The 16,690-nt window shown below is 43.7% G+C and overlaps 1 protein-coding gene across 2 annotated transcripts in view; it reads left to right on the top strand.

The window, feature by feature from the left end:
• Positions 1–14,495, top strand: part of LOC102456320 (crk-like protein) — an 84,435-nt gene extending 69,940 nt beyond the window's left edge. Inside the window, exons 3-4 of one of the 2 annotated variants that reach the window (XR_012899113.1) lie at positions 1,179–1,291; positions 10,750–10,887. Coding sequence is in view for 1 of the 2 variants with exons in the window: in XM_075915894.1 (XP_075772009.1) it covers positions 10,750–10,884 (135 nt within the window). In the remaining variant the exon portion in view is untranslated. Of the gene's footprint in view, positions 1–1,178; positions 1,292–10,749 lie in introns of both variants that reach the window. The other variant, XM_075915894.1, reaches the window with a different exon arrangement.
• The last annotated feature ends 2,195 nt before the right edge of the window (positions 14,496–16,690 follow it).

The raw sequence follows: 16,690 nt of genomic DNA on the forward strand, positions 1-16,690 counted from the left end.
CTCACTGTTTACCCCTTTCTCCAGATCATTTATGAATATGTTGAACAGGATTGGTCCTAGGACTGACGCTTGGGGAGCACCACTAGTTACCCCTCTCCACTCAGAAAACTTACCATTTATTCCTACCCTTCTTTTCCTGTCTTTTAACCAGTTCTTAGTCCTTGAAAGGATCTTCCCTCTTAGCCCATGACAACTTAATTTACATAAGAGCCTTTGGTGAGGGACCTTGTCAAAGGCTTTCTGGAAATCTAAGTATACTGTATCTACTGGATCCCCCTTGTCCACGTGTTTGTTGATCCCTTCAAAGAACTCTAATAGATTAGTAAGACATGATTTTCCTTTACAGAAACCATGGTGACTTTTGCCAAACAAATTATGTTCTTCTATGTGTCTGACAATTTTATTCTTTACTATTGTTTGAACTAATTTGCCCGGTACTGACGTTAGACTTACCTGTCTGTAATTGCCGGGATTGCCTCTAGAGCCCTTTTTAAATATTGGTGGTACATTAGCTATCTTCCAGTCATTGGGTACAGAAGGTGATTTAAAGTATAGCTTACAAACCATAGTTGTTAGTTCCACAGTTTCACACTTGAGTTCTTCCAGAACTCTTGGGTGAATGCTATCAGGTCCCGGTGACTTGTTACTGTTAAGTTTATCAATTAATTCCAAAACCTCCTCTAATGACACTTCAATCTGTGACAAGTCCTCAGATTTGTCACCTACAAAGGACAGGTCAGGTTTGGGAATCTTCCTAACATCCTGTGGAGGCAGGAAAAAGGGGATAAGGGAATTTGTGTGCAGCCATCTTGGTCTTGTTAGCAAGAGAGCAAGAGTCAGGCTAAGTTTGTGGCCTGACAACGCAAGAGCTGTAATAAGACGCTGCCTTCGCCTCTCGCCTCCATACGGAGATAAGGATAGAATGCTGACTCTGGTAGGGACCTTGAGATAAGGAGCATCTGGGTGGAACTAAAATAACCGTTAGCCATTGGTGTTTGTAATGGGAAGGAGACTAATTGTTTAATGTTATTATATGTAACCAACAGTATATAAACTGCTTCATAATTGCTTGTATTTGAAGATCTGCCTCGCGGGGGCTCCCCCCCCCCAAGCCAGTTTTTCTCTTGCTGCAGCTTGTAATAAAACTGCCTCTGGCTACTTGTTGCTTTCAAACTCAGAGTGAGGACAATGTTTTCTTCGACAATTTGGTGCCGTGACTTGGATGGCAACGCCCAATTGAAGACAGCGGCTGCAGACCGTCCCCCTTGACCCCCAGGGTGCCAAATGAGAGGTAAGAGACCTTTTGAAATCTCTACTGGGGTGTGGAGGAGGACTGCTCGTGGGGTCGTCTGCTTCTTCTGGGCTCATGCCATCCAAACTTCTTGAATCTGCAACAAGGTCAGACGCAAAGCGGTTCCGGGGAGTTTGTTTGCCGCCCCCAAGTAGAGTTAAGTTGGTGTGGTTATTGGTGGTGCCGCCCTGAGTACAGGAAGAAAGTTGTATTGCATCCGGACATAAGGCACCTGAGGTTTATGCAGTCCTGGGGAACTGCTGTGGTTCTGGGGGGGAAACGTGTTGTTTGCCACCCCTGGGGGAACAGTGTGGTTGCCGCACCAAATATGGACGAGGTCCATGGAAAGAGATGCATCTCAATGTAGAAAACTGGGGGAAAAAAAGAAAAAAAAAGAAAGTACCTTTGAAAAAAACATGGGTATGAATGTAATTAGTGGTGTGAATGCCGCTGCCCAGGTCTCTGAGAAGTAAGCAGATTCCAGCCACACCAGGGCTCTCCCACGAGGGAGTTCTGAAAGCAAGGAGGGGGTCAGCCGAACCTTGAGACTGAGCGGATATGTGAGGGAGTGACGACTCCCCTTATTTCATGAGCTGCTGATAAAGTCTGACACTCTAGACCCAGCAGACCCCTTCTTTGGAGTGTGTAGATTTAGTTTCCTATAAGCCGCTGAACGGACAGGGAGTGGACAGGGTACTCCCCCTGAGTGACTAAACTGGGTGGGGGTCAGTCTAAGCATACCCCCTTGCCGCTGAAAGGCACCCCTGTGTACTACATGTACGTGCATAATGGTCCAAGGACCTGTAGGCATTTGACAGATTGACAGAGAAGGATTTGATCAAGTAAGGAACTGAAAAGTGGAAAATACCTAGAAGGTAGTAATAACATTGTTAAAAACCCTCTCATTAAAAGAGAAAGAAATTAAATCCCCGAGAGATGAGATTGAAGCTCAGAAAAGCAAAAATCCTCCCTACAGTGAGAAATGTAACTTACAAGCAGCAGCGCCTCTGTGCCAAAAGAATGCACTAGGAGTGAGAGGAAAGGATTTCTCAGCTGGAGCACCCGAATCAACTGTGCCGCCTCTCCCAAGCTTGGGGGGGAATTTGGCACAACATTACTTCTCTCTATGCCCAGCCCCATACAGGTTATACATCATTATAGATAGAGAGGAGGCACGAAAGATAGCTAAAAGGGATCAGCTCTTCCGTATGGAAAAACAGGCTCTAGTAACAAATCTGCCCGATCCAAAGCGAAACACCGAGTTTTGGAATAGACTTGACTTAGCTTGTGGGAAGTGTTCCTCCAAATTCTGAAGGAAGGAATTCCCGCTGACAATCAAGCCATATTGGCCCTAGGCATTTTGGTTGGGGACACACACCCACACCCACACCCACACCCGCACGCAGGAGCAGGAAAGGGCTGCCAAGCAACTTCAGGAGATTCTCAAGCCCCTTGTTAGCAAATAGATAACTACAGCCTCTCCGGCTGGAATCTCAGGCAACCCAAGGACATTTCACAACGCACAAGTGGGGGCTGTCCAGAAAAAAAAAAAACAGTTTAAAACCTTCCCCTCACGCCGTTATAACTGGCTCGAGGGCATGGGAGGAGGTGAATTAAAAGCCACCCTAAGTCAACCGGTAGAAATTGAATTTGAAGATGTAATCGCTAGAAGCTAAATCTGCTCTAACAAGGAGACACATTCTGCGGCATAGATCTCCTTACAGAGCATGGGGCGAGTGATCCACCCCAGAGTCAGCAGCATAGATCAACCCTGCTGCAGCTTGGCTGTTATGAAAACCCCTGTACTAAGAAGTTTAAAATTACTATTAGCTGACTTCAGTAATAAATAATAAATATTTGAATAAAGCCATTTAGCAAGAATCAAGAAAGACCATAAGAAGGAAAAAGCATGTGAAAGGAGAAGGTAAGAGGTTTGGAGCTCGATGGGCAAAGTAGAAGGAATAAGGACAGTAGAAATACAGTCATTGGAAAGTTAAATTAATAGGAAAGTTAAATTAATAGGAATGAGGAAAGTTTTCATATGAGGGAAAAGCAAGTGATTGAGGGTATGCGAAGGTAAGAAGTGGACTCCGGGGGAGTGGGGAAGGAATTAAGCGATTGTTGTAATATGTGAAGGGAAACCTGCTTTAAAAATGACTCCTCGTTTCTTTGCAGCCTCTTTCTTAAGCAGTGCGCAAATCATCCACGCAAAGAAACAATCAAATTTAAACATTTGGCTACAGACACGTTTGTTAAATCTGCAAAGGAGAAATAAGGAATTCTATTGACACTTAATTGGTTAACTGCATAAAAGAATGAAATCTATACATTCAATCCTTAAGGTTAAATTTACACTCTAAGGGTATGTCTACAGTACAGCGCTAATTCGAACTAACTCATCTAGAACTAAAAACTAGTTCGAATTAGCGTTTTGCTAATTCGAACTAGCATGTCCACATTAAGTGGACCCTGAACCGGAGTTAAGGATGGCCGGAAGCAGTGCCGGCAGGGCATCAGATGAGGACTTAGAGCGTGGAGCTGCTGCCTCAGGCTAGCCGAGGGCTGTGCTTAATGGGACCCGACCCCCACCCCGGACAGACAGTTCTCAGGGGTGCCCCGCTTGCAAAGCAGTCCTGTCTTGGAGTGCCCTGAGTGCCCACACTGGGCACATCACAGCACTCGGCCATCAGACCGGCTGCACTTGCCGCAGGCTGCCATCTGGGGAGAGGGGGCAATTGGGGGGCTGCAGGAGAGCTTCCACCCGCAGAGCCAGCCCAGTCCTCCCCATCGGGGGCTCGTACCCCATTCCTCCCTCACCTCCTTCCACTTACCCTTCCCTAGCCCCCCTTCCTGATGTACAAAATAAAGAAAACGTGTGGTCAAAAATAGAATTTCTCTTTATTGAACAAAACTGGGGGAGACTGGGAAAAGGAGGTGGGAGAGGGGAAGAGAGAGGGTGGGCGAGGGGAGGGCAACTAAAATGATCAGAGGTTTGGAAGAGGTCCCATATGAAGAGAGGCTAAAGAGACTGGGACTTTTCAGTTTAGAAAAGAGGAGACTGAGGGGGGTTAGGATAGAGGTCTATAAAAGCATGAGTGGGGTGGAGAGGGTGCATCAAGAAAAGTTCTTCATTAGTTCCCATAATAGAAGGACTAGAGGCCACCAAAGGAAAGGAATGGGTAGCAGGCTTCAAACTAGTCACAGAAAGTTGTTCTTCACAAAGCAAAGAGTCAACCTGTGGAACTCCTTGCTGCAGGAGGCTGTGAAGGCTAGAACTAGAACAGAGTTTAAAGAGAAGTGAGATAAAGTCATGGAGGTTGGGTCCATGGAGTGGTATTAGCCAGTGGGTAGGAGTGGTGTCCCTGCCCAAAGTTTGTGGAAGGCTGGAGAGGGATGGCACGAGACAAATGGCTTGGTCACTGTCTTAGGTCCATCCCCTCCAGGGTCCCTAGGGTTGGCCGCTGTCGGCAGACAGGCTACTGGGCTAGATGGACCTTTGGTCTGACCCAGGACGGCCATTGTAAGCTCAGGGTCAGGGGGTCTCAGTGGACCCCCTTGATTTTCATGCACACCTGCTCCTGGGTGGCCAGGCTGGCAGCTCTCCTGCCCTAGACGGCCACTTTCCTGTGCCTAGTGCGGAGGTCGTGGACGAGGTCTACGATGTCCGCACTAGACCAGGTGGGTGCCCGCCTCTTGCGGTCCCGGGCAAGCTCCCAGGAGCCGCCAGCCTGGTCCCGGGAAGAGGGGGAGGGCTGGGGTCATCGGGTGGCTTGGTCGAGCTGTGCCAGGGGCAGGGTCTGCTGGCTGGGTGCTGGCAGGCTTGCACCTGGCACGGGCACTGTAGTCAGCCTGTGCCCCTTTAAGGGGTCTGGGGCCGGGAGGGGGGCAATAGAGTTTCCCTGGTGTTGGCCAGAGTGGCCACCAGGGAAAGCTGGGGAGGGCTAGCCTCCCACTAGTTCGAATTAAGGGTCTACACAGCCCTTAATTCGAACTAGTAAGTTCGAACTAGGCTTAGTCCTCCTACAATGAGGTTTACCTAGTTCGAGCTAAGCGCTCCGCTAGTTCGAATTAAGTTCGAACTAGCGGAGCGCTAGTGTAGCACCTATCAAAGTTAATTCGAACTAATGTCCGTTAGTTCAAATTAACTTTGTAGTGTAGACATACCCTGAGAAAACAAATCATTGTTTTAAGAATTCAAGCCCTGAAACTTCACTGTGTCTCTGTTCAAGGCTGAGTTGATAACACTCTTGGCTTGTTTTCAGATCCAAGGTTGTGTGTGAGTGCAGACTACCTGTCTGTTCAGGAGGGGTGTGGGGCCACTGTCCCCTCCCCCCCTCCTTGAGTGAGCCTGTAAAGTTGAATATGATTCTTTTCAGGAAAAGAAAAGCTTTTTGCTTGCTGGAACAGTAACTGGCCAACACCTTGTGCTAAGGAAAAACATTATAGCTTCACACATTAAACCTGATCTGTGGTTTTCTTCCACAATCCTCAGCCATGAAGACTGAAGCAAAGAATTCATTTAGTTTCTCCGCAATGAGTTTATCGTCTTTAAGTGCTCCTTTTGTATCTGGATGGTCCAGGGGCCCCACTGGTTGTTTAGCAGGCTTCCTGCTTCTGGTGTACTTAAACATTTTGTTATTACCTTTTGAGTTTTTGGCTAGCTGTTCTTCAAACTCCTTTTTGGCTTTTCTTATTACATTTTTACACCTAATTTTGCAGTGTTTATGCTCCTTTCTATTTACCTCGCTAGGATTTGACTTCCACTTTTTAAAACATGTCTTTTATCTCTCACGCCAGCCTACAGGGGAGCTGGAGGAGAAGGCAGCAGTGGGGTGAGGGAGTTTGCCCCTGGTGCCCCCGAGAGCCACTTTGGCTCCCTGCCCGCTTCCACTATGCGGCAAAGGGACCCCGTTCAGAGCTGCGGGATTGAGGATCCGCCAACCTCAGTCCTCTCTGTCCCTTCCCCTCACCTCATGGGGCTGAAGCACCAGAGGAGTGAGGTGTCTCAGTTGGGGCCCTCATCAGTGAGGGTTGGGGGGTTTGGGGGAGTTTTTTTCCCTTCTCACTTGTGTGGTCCCCAACTGATTTTTCTTCCAAGAAAGGTTTCCCACCCCTTCCGTAAAACATTGAAACTTTTGTGTTGGGCATAAATTAATATTTTACTTAGTTTATCAAACTTCATTTTAAATAAACATGAGAGAGTTACAATGCTTAATCTGTTTAATAATGTAAACTAAACCATTCTCCCTAATTGAAGCACTAGTAAAATGGCTCAGGCATAATTATGTAATTAATGGTGAGTTTCCATTAGCAGCTGGTGGTCCATGGCAGTGTTTTCATTCAGCCACGTGGTCCACGGGCCAAAAAGTTTGATAACTACTGGTCTAGATCATCCCTATCCAAACTGCTTTTAAATATCTCCAGTGATGGATATTCCACAACCACGCTAGGCAGTTTATTCCAGTGTTTAACCACCCTGACAGTTAGGAAGTTTTTCCTAACGTCCAACCTTAACCTCCCTTGCTGCAGTTTAAGACCATTGCTTCCTGTTCCTATCATCAGAGGCCAAGGAGAACAATTTTTCTCCCTCCTCCTTGTAACACCCTTTTATGTACTTGAAAACTGCTATCCTGTCCCCTCTCAGTCCTCTCTTTTTCTAAACTAAACAAGTCCAATTCTTTCAGTCTTCCCTCATAGGTCGTGTTTTCTAGACCTTTAATCATTTTTGTTGCTCTTCTCTGGACCTTCTCCAATTTCTCCACATTTCTTGAAATGTGGTACCCAGAACTGGACACAATACTCCAATTGAGGCCTAATCAGTGCAGAGTAGAGCAGAAGAATGACTTCTCGTGTCTTGCTCCCAATACTCCTGTTAATGCATCCCAGAATCATGTTTGCTTTTTTTGCAACAGTGTCACATTGTTGAGTCATATTTAGTTTGTGGTCCGCTATGACCCCTAGATCCCTTTCTTGTAGTACTCCTTCCTGGACAATAACTTCCCATTCTGTATGTGTGAAACTGATTGTTCCTTCCTAAGTGGAGTACTTTTGTATCTGATGAAGTAAAGGATGCCAAGTACTATTCCATAATAGTCGATTCAACACCAGATGTGAGTCATGTAGACCAATTAACATTAATTTTAAATGTGTGACCAGCCATGGTGAAGTTGTAGAGCGATTTCTTTGTTTTGTCCCACTATAAAATCCCACACTTCTGAATGTCTAGAGACAATGGTTTTGGAAATGATTGCAAATTTAGCTTTGAATATAAAAAATTGTCCTGGGCAGAGCTTTGATAATGCTGCAAATATAGCAGGAAAATATTCAGGTTCACAGGCAAGACTGACCAATGCAAATCGTTCTACTTTATTCATATAATGTTCCAGCCATTGCTTTAGTTCAATATGCAACGCTGCAGCCACATCTTGTAGGGAGTGACAATTTTTTTTTTAAACTTCGTTCAAAACATATATGCTTTTTTTTCGGTTTTCACACATCGGTACAGTATGCTACAATCATGCTTGGAGCAGGTAAATGGAAAACATTTGACAGTCAAAAGAATGTGTGACAGCAGGTGGTCTGCCCCTGCATATGCTGTTGTTAGACAATTGTTAGCCTGAGTTGACAGGTTTTGTCATGAAACGTTGAAATGACTATAGAGCCGTGGAAGCAGAGGCCCTAACATTAACAGCAAACGTAGGTTCATCTGATGAGAAGCATTAAAAAAAACCCCGTGAACTTATTTTTTGATGAAACTCGAGACAATGAAATCATTTTAAAAGGGAAAGAGAAGATCCTTGTTGAGACCGTCAATGTTATTTGTGACAATAATAGTGCAATTGCAGAGTAGGAGGTGAATCTCTATAAAGAAAACTGTTGATTTATTTTGCATGTTTTTTAACAGAAGTGTCAATGAAGGTTCTAAAGGCTACTACAGTAGGAAATTAAGTGAATTCCACATGGACACACACCTTTTTGAAGATGAAGTGAAACATTTCATTTATTTTATCGAAAGTGATGAGGTCTGTGCTTCGAGATCACCAGTTGATTTGTATAGACTTGTACCTGACGGTTTGGAGGCAACCTTTCCTTATAGAAACCATTTTGAAAATATTTTTTAACAATACCTGTCACAAATGCTTCTGGTGAAAGTTCTTTTTCTGTACTGAAATAAGTTAAAATTATTTGCTATATACAATGAGTCAGGACCATTTGACACGTTCAGCAATATTGACAATTAAAAGTGCCTCTTTACAAACTATTACTTACGATGACTTAATTGACGATTTTGTTAAGAAAAAGTGTACAAAGAAAGCTATCAATACATATCTTTTTTCCAAATTGAATATGTTTCTTCAGAGGAAGTTAACTTTTTTCCATTCATGCATCATCAATACATTTTATTTTTACACATTTTGCATGTTAGCTTAATACAAATACAGTACAAGCTTTCATTTAGACCAGAGGTTGTCAAACTGTGCTCCGAGAACTCCATTGAGGTGGACCAAGGAAAGGTGGTTATGTTTGTTGTAATAAAGCATTCTCATCCAAAGCACTTTACAATAGTTAGCTCATGGTACAAACACTATTTGGAAAGATCATTAAGTGGCCCACCAAGACCCTCAGCAATTTTCAAGTGGTCTGTGGGGAAGAAAAGTTAAGATGACAAAAACATTCAAGGTACTTCACTTTATTTTCATTTATTTCTTATTACTTACTTGTGGGATGCGCCCCGTGCTTGTTATGCTTGGCAACCCCCCTCTCTCTGGCCGCTTTTGCAGCCAGCGAGTGTGTGAGCATGATGATGTCCTTCTGTCGCCTGTCAGGAAAAACTTGAGAGAGAGAGAGAGAGAGAAGGACAGGAAAAAGAATGAAAAATGGGAGGGGCCGAAATAATGAATATTTGTTTTTCTTGGCTGGGTCCCCAGGGGGCCAACAAAAATAAAGCTGTGAACACAGGGCCCCACTAACTCTAAATCCACTACTGTTTTCCAGGTAGCAGCAGAACTAAATTAACTGGATTCTTGTCCATTTCATAGCTGCTAACACTGTGTTGAAAAGCAAAATGGACCTTTTTTGTAGTTTAGTATAGCTATAAGCATCACAGCAGATGCAAACATTGGAGGAGTCCATAGACTTAGGAAGACACACCACGAGTTAACATTTTGAGAAAATGTTCTTCGGCCATAATGGCTAGAAGTTTATTCTTTAAAATGAAAGCTTTCATTCTGACTGACTGCATTGGTTGGTCCCCATGCTCACTCAAGTAGGTGGTGAATTCTCCATAGATGAGCAGATACATTTCTCCAAGCTCTGATTCTGGAAATCTTGAGACTGCATTCAGTATAGCAACATAAGGAAAAGCCAGCACAATGTGTAACTACTGAATTGTATGAGCTGCTAAACTGTTATATGAGCAATATTAAAGCAAGCATCTGCTACAGTTTCACATATTAATGCAATATAATTATGAACAGTACAGGAACATGGGGGGGGGGGTAAAGTTTGAGAACTACTGGAAAGGGAAACATGTTTAACAGTTAAATCTTTAAACATTAAGACTATTTCAAAAAGACTATTAGTCAACTTACCTTGATGCTAGTTGGAGGTAGAAATTCTGGGTATTTTGCTTCATGCACTGCTCTAAGCTATAGGCGGTAGAGTCTTTTAAAAAATGAGATGGGTATCCTGTCATCAGTGGGGCTGTACTGAGTTCCAGTTTGTTTAGCATTAAGTTCCTTAGTTCTCATTCTTCATTCCTATTACAAAATGGGAAGGAATTGTCTTGACACTATTCGTGCTCTAAATTCTTAAATGGTGGAAACCGTGAATAGAGCTAAAATCTTTATTCTAGCTCTTATTAATAAGAATGTATTTTTCTCTAATAGAAAACTGTAGCTTATTTGGATATTAAATTCAAAGTAAGTATTCTTTCATAACCACAAGTTTTTTGTAATGTGTACATAAATATGAAACATTCCCCCCCCCCTTGCAGCTAAATAAGACATTTTTCATTTTTTTAAAAAAATTTACTCATGGGGCAAATTAACTGAATTATACAGGAATATGTCCATCTCTCCTCTGTGGGAAAGTGCAGCTTATTTTTTACTTTAGTTGTGCAGCACTATATTTAGCTTACACATAGGACGATACCTCTTTAAAACTAACTAGTATTAAATGTGCTGTCCATTTTTTCAGAGGAATGCAGTATTCACACTATTACAGGTTCCAACCTTAAGTTGGTCAGTGTAGTTAAACAAGTTTGAATTTCAGAATTATAGGAAAAGTCTTTATTGTATGATCAAATGAATTTTAACTGCTTGAGAGGATGCAGTAGTCATATAGAAAGCTATTTTTCTCGCTGATGTTTAATGCGGTATTCTTTCTCCTCATTTTGATTATCTTTATGTTGGCAACTGTAGTCCTGTACTGTGGTAACACTGTTTTTTATTATGCAGGTTGGAGACCTCGTGAAAGTTACAAGAATGAATATAAATGGTCAGTGGGAAGGTGAAGTCAATGGCAGAAAAGGGCTCTTCCCTTTCACGCACGTCAAAATAATTGACCCTCAAAACCCAGATGAAAATGAGTGATTCCTGTTGCCCAGCTTACACTGCTGCTTCATTTTTCTGGTATTCGAGGTGGGGATGGTGCCTGTTAATGGCACACTGCTAGCACTGTCCATTTTTTTTTCTAGCTTGCTGCAGTTTGATGGTTCTTTTTATACCCATTTGGAATGCACACAACTGAAGTCATGTACTGACCATACCATAGTTGCATCATCCAGGCTGTAGCATCGCTTCTAGAACTATTTTGGCCCTTAAGATGGAGAAGACTTGAAGCCACACAGGTAGATAGGAGCAAGAAAATCTTTCCTTTTGAGGCTTTCAAGGATAGCATATTCTGGCCTAATCATTAGGAGGAGAGTTCTAACTCTCTCAGATCAAATATGAAACTTTTGCATCACTGTACAAACAGAGCAACAAGAAAAAACTGCAATTTGGGGCTGAAGGAGGGAAGAGCTAGATTTGAGCAATCCCAAGATAGTATAATCAAAAAGTCTTTTTTTAAGACAAATTGGACATTTTGAGCAGCTATTTTAACAAGGTTGTTTTTGCGATACAACTCTGAGCTTGCTGTTGACCTAGAAATAAAGCTTATGTGACGAAAGCAAATACCCATTGAAAATTGTGTTTAAGTGGAGACGATTATAAGAACTTTTGTTCACATGGTAAATGATAGCCCATTTTGTCATACATAAAACCAATTCTGCAGATGCTTACAGAGATAAAAGTTGCTGGATGACTTGCAAGCACTAGAACTGTAAAAAAGAGCTTTAAAAGGGAAACGCTTAAGCCTGGTCTTACAGACTTTTGTACTAGAACAGTTCTTAGGGAGGGATGTAGGGTTTGTTAGTTTTACTAGTGCAACCCAGTTTGAGGGAGAGAAGAGAGAGAAAGGTGCCTTATACTGACAACTTGTTCCTCTGTATAAATTATATTGGTATAATAGCATCCACACCGGGGGGGTCATACCACTTTAAAAGTTTAGTTATAGTTAAACAGAGCAAATTGTGTGAACCCACATTTGTGACCTCTTCTGCCTGCTTCTCAAGGTGAATTGAAACATCTTGAAATAAATACATGTGTAAAATTATTCTTTGTAATATTCCCGGGGACTTCATTTGTACCTTCTCTACAGAAGCTGACAGCTCTAAATAGCAGGATGTACTCTTATCCACTAGGTATTAAGGATTTCTTCAAGCATAGAAAAAGATGCAGAAATCCAAACTCTGCTTTCAGCATTTAGAGGAATATACTTGAAATATTAACACACAAGTATTTTTTTCATCTTATGTTGGAACATGTCTTCTTTTAAGGATGTTGGGCTGTTAAGCCCTGAGCACATGTTGCCCTGAACTATATTGAAGTGCCTTGAGATTCTTGTAGAGAAGGCACTGAAGAATGAAAAAAAAAAAGTTGCAGTGCTTATCGGTTAACACTATTGGCTACACACAATCCCCTCCCCCGCCCGCGTGGCTATTCAAGTAAATTTTTTTAGCGGGCTGTCTGATAGGCTGGCTCATGCTGGGTCCTGGCAGCAACCGCAGCAAGGGTAATTGCTGGGACCTGGCTCGAGCCAGGATTGAGCGCTTGCAATGCAAACCCTTATCAATTAATGGTGTAGTCCACAAAATTTTTGTTGACTACATGATTAACAAATTACACGCTTCTTAACATCACTAAGCTCAGTTAACCTATTAAATATTCTGTAGTGCTTATTAAATGGCTGAAAGTCGTCTTAAAGCATTTTACTGCCAAAAATATTGTGAAATAGAATAACATTGACTAAAAGTGTATGGTGCTATAGGAATGCCTGGCTGTGGGCAATGGAAACAGTTCTGCAGCTCTAGAAAGTAAGTGTCCTTGTAGATGTGTGTGTCCTGACCCTATCTTAAGTTATTATGAAGCTCATACTACTGAAAGTTATCTTGTACTTAAAAGTGCACTAAACTCATGCTACCATAAGGTTCTCTTTATTTTGGCCCTAACCTAGCTGTCAGTGTAGGGTTTTTCATTTTCTTTTAAAAATCCATAAACATATGATTTGGAAAATGTTATTTTTTAATCAAAAATAAGGATTTCCTTTAAAGCAGTCCTTCTTTGGCTATACTGTGTACCTGGAACGTTGTAAGCACTGTTCTGGGTTAAACTAATCTGGTGATCCCACAAAAAAGCAAACCATCTGTTGGCAAAAATCTTAGCTAGTGTCAGTACAAGAAAGCACGGCATTTACATAGTGATTTCTAATGCAGAGAACACCTAATAACTGTGAACCTAGTTTTGGACCACTTAAATGGCTCCCTGTGTCTAACAGTAAATGCCTCCTGAACTTGATGGTAAACTTGCATCAATATGTCTTTTATTTTATTATGAGATAAGTATTTTCATATAGAAACTGCATTTGATCAATTTGCGTTTCTCCTTTTTGAGGTCACTCATTGCTTGCAGTGCTTTCTGTTGCTTTAGAGAACGTTTTCAAAAATTCCTAGATGATCGATAACTGTCAGTGTTGCTGACACTTGAGAGTATAAAATATATTTAAAATGAGCCATAACACTTTATCATGTTATGGCTTCAATCTATGCACCATTAAGTGGATCATGTGTGTCATTTAATTTTTTGTAGATGTCTGGGTTCAAATTAGCAATTGTTTCGGTTGTTAAAGCAATCAAAAGTTTACTGCTCGACTTTTTTTCTATTGTGTACACATATATACATTGAAACCTCTGACCAGTATGAAAAGTTAAAATGAAAACTGATCTAATCTGTCTGCATCACTGGACAAGCACTAACTCAATTGTTTACAAATCAGGCAGGAATAAAGGGAATATATTCTGTTTGGGTTGGGGCTCTGAACATATTTTTTGTAAAGGGAAAAATGTATTTTGTGCCATTTCATGTGCCTGTAATCTAACTTTTTATATTAACATCCTGGGAATGTGGGCTTTTTGTTTATAGTAAAGTTTAGAAGCATCTCTGTGCAATTGAAAAAGTGAGACCTGCCTAAAAAGATGGCCTTTTGGGACCAGTAGATGTGTTCCTGTATAGTTGTAATTTTCTGTGTACTTGTATTTTAAAAGAAAACATGTTCTGAGAGAAGAAATTTTTTGCAGCAAGAAAGGTGTCCTTCTTTTGAGGGTACATCTAGACTACAGAGCTTTTCCGGGATATCTCTGGTATCCTGGAAAAGCTCTGCTGCATCCAAGGAACATGTTTCCGAAAAAAAATTCGGAAAAGCAGACGTGGTTTTTTCAACATCCCTGTAAACCTCGTTCTATGAGGAAGAAGGGATGTTCCAAAACAGGTTTTTTTCTGACGTTTGGCCCCGTGTAGACAGGCTAAACGTCAGAAAAGCCTCTTCGGACGAAAAGCAGGAAAATTTGCGTATCTTTTTCTGACTTTTCTTTGTAGTGTAGAGACAGCCTTCACTGTGTTTTGAGGATCATAGCTTGTTTTATTTTTTGTGCTATAACATTAACAGTATTAAATGAATTTTATTCTTAGAATAGATGGAGTGTCTTTTTAAGACTAGTGCCTTTTTATTTTCTTACTCCACTCCTTTCGTAATACTGGTCCCAACATCAAGCCAGTGTTATTAGTGCCCTGTTTGTATAGTCTGAATAAAAAACCTTGTTACGTTATTTGTGGTCTGTACAGCTTTCTCCAATATCATTAGCAGAGTCTTTATTCTGCCATCACTCACAGCATGTAAGTTACAGTAGTGATCTTGGCCCTTCCCTTGCTGAAGTTTTCCAAGTATAACTATTGTCCCCGCTAGAGGTGAGAAACTGTTCATTTGCTTCTCTCCATCCTTATGCTCCCACCCTCCCAACATGAAATACTGCTAAGTGAAGAAGGTTGCTCTGATCATTGCATTCACCTGTAGATCACGGGATAGGCTATTGATATACAGCAGAAACAGACTAAAGATTAGATGCAGTGTAATTCCTGTCTGAACTTAATTAAGCTATTCTTGCTGGGGTGGGGGGAGCTCTACTATTGTATTTTCTTCACTTAAAGTGTTCAGTTTCCTGCGCATGGGCTAAGGCAGGGGTTGGCAGCCTATGACTTGCAAGCCAAATATGGCTTTTATGACCATATTTGGCTGCCCTGTGTGCTGGAGCTGGAGCCAGGGCTGTGATGCAGCTGCTTCTGTGGCAGCCTGGCCAACAAGGCCTCAACTGGGGCCCAGCCCTCATCTGGCTGCAGCGTCCTGTCCTGGGGCAGGCCTTGCGGTCCAGCCCCCATCTGGCCACAGGAAGGGCTGGCGGCTGTCCTCCCCTTCTGCTGTGGCACAGGTAGGAGGGGGTGAGGTGGTGATCCAGCTGCAGCAATCCTGGCCTGACCCCTTGTCCAGCCATTGCTGCCCGGGTGCAGCAGCCCAGGTAAGGTAATCCAGCCCCCCCCCCCCCCCCCCCCCCCCCCGGCCACATACTCTGCTTCCCACCCCCAGTGCCCTGCCTCCTGCACCTCCCACACAACCCAACCCCCTGCCCTGAGACCCTCCTGTACCCCCACATCCCCAGCCCCCTGCTGTAAGATTGACAGAAGACAGCCTGAATGCATGCATGAAGCTGGATTTGACCAGTTTAGCATAAACTTCAAAGAAATGTGTGAAAAGATGCAGAAGTCCCATTAAATAGGCTGAGTGTACAGTTTAATTTATGCTATTTGGAAGCCTATAGGGCTTGGGGAGGGGCACCTCCCCCTTGGGCTCAGTGGGCAGCCACTCCACCCTACTACCCTCTGCTTAGTCCCCTGGGGAATTAACTAGGGGTTTGGCTTTTCAGGGCCAGCGGCAGGCCAATAAACAGTCCGGAGCTCAGGCTCATGTTCAGGGCTGGGCGGCAAACAGGTAAACAGTTCTGCACGCAGGCCCTTAGTTCAGGACAGGGCACAGTTCAGAGCCCCCCACCAAGCTTCAGGGCAGGGCGGTGAGTAAATAGTTCAGAAGCCAACCCTTGCTCAGGGTGTGGCAGCAAACAAATAAGCAGTTCAGAGCCCCAAGCCTTGGTTCAGGTTAAGGCAGCAAAACAAACAGTTGAACAGTCTTAATATGAGCACCCAGCTGGATCCCCTTGCTCAGGCGGGGGTCCAGCAGGTTCAGACTGCTGTTCAGTAACAGCCAAGGGGGTAGACTGCCACCCTAGATGGGGTGGTGGGGGGGGATGCAGGCCCACCCACTCCATTGTGTCCCAGCCCAGGGCCCTAGTAGTAGCAGAGCAGTCTGCTGCTGGGTCAGCAGGGATCTGCACTGCAACACACTGACCTGGTTCTGGCCCAGCCAAACAGTGGTCAGCTACTCCTGGGCTTCTTCCCTTCTCCTCCTCGGGTGGTACCTGTGTCCAATACAGGTTCTCTGGGCTTCATAGCTCTGAAACCCCTGGCCAGTTGGGGCCCTAATGGCCTAGGCCAGTCCTCTTACTCTTCTGGGTCCAGCTACTTCTCTGGGTGCACAGGGAAGGCTTCTGGCTCATTCTGTTACTGGCCTCTCTGGCAGGCCTTTTATATCCCTGGCCCCATCTTCTGGCTTCCGGTCAGGTGAGCCCCTGGGGCCAGGTGCTGCCCACTAAGGCTTGGGGAGGGGTGCCCACTCAGAGCCAGGCTCCAGGAGAAGGAGGAGGGTGTGATAGCTGCTCCCTCTGCTCTGGAGCACCCTTCCCTTTCTCCCCTACCCTGCTGCCAGTTGCTGCTTCTGCTGCCAGTGCTGTGAGGAGCCCTCCCTGGCCAGCTGTCTCCTGCAGCTGCCTGCCTGTTGCTGGGCCTTTCTTCCCAGGACTGCTGCTGCTACCGCCTATAACCTTGCTGTTGTCTGGGGGGCTACTGGCCTGCCCCC

This window comes from Pelodiscus sinensis, unplaced genomic scaffold (assembly GCF_049634645.1).
Source record: "Pelodiscus sinensis isolate JC-2024 unplaced genomic scaffold, ASM4963464v1 ctg51, whole genome shotgun sequence".
Classification (NCBI taxonomy): domain Eukaryota; kingdom Metazoa; phylum Chordata; order Testudines; family Trionychidae; genus Pelodiscus; species Pelodiscus sinensis.